The sequence below is a fragment of the Coregonus clupeaformis genome, chromosome 35 (assembly GCF_020615455.1).
Source record: "Coregonus clupeaformis isolate EN_2021a chromosome 35, ASM2061545v1, whole genome shotgun sequence".
NCBI lineage: Eukaryota > Metazoa > Chordata > Actinopteri > Salmoniformes > Salmonidae > Coregonus > Coregonus clupeaformis.
In genome coordinates, this window is record NC_059226.1 from 34,745,456 (window position 1) to 34,747,955 (window position 2,500).

At 45.6% G+C, this 2,500-nt stretch overlaps 1 protein-coding gene across 1 annotated transcript in view; it reads right to left on the minus strand.

The window, feature by feature from the left end:
• LOC121551511 (protein sidekick-2-like) overlaps positions 1 to 2,500 on the minus strand; it is a 274,719-nt gene that overhangs the window by 53,673 nt on the left and 218,546 nt on the right. Inside the window, exon 15 of the mRNA XM_041864208.2 lies at positions 1,973 to 2,120. Within this exon, the coding sequence (XP_041720142.2) occupies positions 1,973 to 2,120 (148 nt within the window). The remainder of the gene's footprint in view (positions 1 to 1,972; positions 2,121 to 2,500) is intronic.

Here is a 2,500-nt window from a genome sequence, read left to right on the forward strand (position 1 = left end):
CTGAACTACAGAGAAGGGAAGGAACAGGTAGGGTCATATTCAGTGGGGAGAAAACATTTTGAAACAGGGAGGTACTACCTGAACTCATCCAAGTTTTTTCATTGCAAAAGGTTTTTCTACGGTGTGCCCTACTCACCACAACCCAGTTTGTACCAAAACAGTGAACATTTTATTGACGTTGTCTTGAGGTTGTTCTAGCTCTAACACATTGGATCTCTCTCTCCCTCTGTAACAACTGCTGATGTCAATGGGATTTAAAAATGAATGGAATTGATTGAACTATGAAAGACAGGCACACACCATTCATATACACAGTGAGGGAAAAAAGTATTTGATCCCCTGCTGATTTTGTACGTTTGCCCACTGACAAAGAAATTATCAGTCTATAATTTTAATGGTAGGTTTATTTGAACAGTGAGAGACAGAGTAACAACAAAAAAATCCAGAAAAACACAAAAATGTCAAACATTTTATGAATGGATTTGCATTTTAATGAGGGAAATAAGTATTTGACCCCCTCTCAATCAGAAAGATTTCTGGCTCCCAGGTGTCTTTTATACAGGTAACGAGCTTAGATTAGGAGCACACTCTTAAAGGGAGTGCGCCTAATCTCAGCTTGTTACCTGTATAAAAGACACCTGTCCACAGAAGCAATCAATCAATCAGTTTCCAAACTCTCCACCATGGCCAAGACCAAAGAGCTCTCCAAGGATGTCAGGGACAAGATTGTAGACCTACACAAGGCTGGAATGGGCTACAAGACCATCGCCAAGCAGCATGGTGAGAAGGTGACAACAATTGGTGCGATTATTCGCAAATGGAAGAAACACAAAATAACTGTCAATCTCCCTCGGCCTGGGGCTCCATGCAAGATATCACCTCGTGGAGTTGCATTGATCATGAGAACGGTGAGGAATCAGCCCAGAACTACACGGGAGGATCTTGTCAATGATCTCAAGGCAGCTGGGACTATAGTCACCAAGAAAACAATTGGTAACAGACTACGCCGTGAAGGACTGAAATCCTGCAGCGCCCGCAAAGTCCCCCTGCTCAAGAAAGCACATATACAGGACCGGCTGAAGTTTGCCAATGAACATCTGAATGATTCAGAGGAGAACTGGGTGAAAGTGTTGTGGCCAGATGAGACCAAAATCAAGCTCTTTGGCATCAACTCAACTCGCCATGTTTGGAGGAGGAGGAATGTTGCCTATGAACCCAAGAACACCATCCCCACCGTCAAACATGGAGGTGGAAACATTATGCTTTGGGGGTGTTTTTCTGCTAAGGTGACAGGACAACTTCACCGCATCAAAGGGACGATGGACGGGGCCATGTACCGTCAAATCTTGGGTGAGAACCTTCCCTCAGCCAGGGCATTGAAAATGGGTCGTTGATGGGTATTCCAGCATGACAATGACCCAAAACACACGGCCAAGGCAACAAAGGAGTGGCTCAAGAAGAAGCACATTAAGGTCCTGGAGTGGCCTAGCCAGTCTCCAGACCTTAATCCCATAGAAAATCTGTGGAGGGAGCTGAAGGTTCGAATTGCCAAACGTCAGCCTCGAAACCTTAATGACTTGGAGAAAATCTGCAAAGAGGAGTGGAACAAAATCCCTCCTGAGATGTGTGCAAACCTGGTGGCCAACTACAAGAAACGTCTGACCTCTGTGATTGCCAACAAGGGTTTTGCCACCAAGTACTAAGTCATGTTTTGCAGAGAGGTCAAATACTTATTTCCCACATTAAAATGCAAATCAATTTATAACATTTTTGACATGCGTTTTTCTGGATTTTGTTGTTGTTATTCTGTCTCTAACTGTTCAAATAAGCCTACCAATAAAAGTATAGACTGATCATGTCTTTGTCAGTGGGAAAACGTACAAAATCAGCAGGGGATCAAATACTTTTTTCCCTCACTGTATCTCTGGGATTCACCTGGTTAAATAAAGGATACATAAAAATGAAAACCCACCGGTCAGTCTCTTTGCTGAACTGGCCTCTGCCCACGTCGTTGACCGCACACAGCCTGAACTGGTAGGACCGTGCTGGGATCAAACCACCCACGGTCACCCCGGTCGACTCCGGTTCAATATTGGCCAGGAGCACTGTCCACGGGGCATCTAAGACAGACAGAGAGAGAGAGAGAGAGCGAGAGAGAGTGAGAGAGAGAGAGCATGAGAGAGAGAGAGCAAGAGGGAGAGAGAGAGAGAGAGAAAGAAAAGAGAGAGAGAGAGCGTGTGAGAGAGAGCGTGAGAGAGAGAGCGTGAGAGAGAGAGAGAGCGAGAGAGAGAGAGAGAGAGAGAGAGAGAGAGAGAGAGCGAGAGAGAGAGAGAGAGAGAGAGAGAGAGAGAGAGAGAGAGAGAGAGAGAGAGAGAGAGAGAGAGAGAGAGAGAGAGAGAGAGAGAGAGAGAGAGAGAGAGAGAGAGAGAGAGAGAGAGCGAGAGCGAGAGCGTGAGAGCGAGAGAGAGCGTGAGGGAGAGAGATAGAGAGAGAAAGAAAG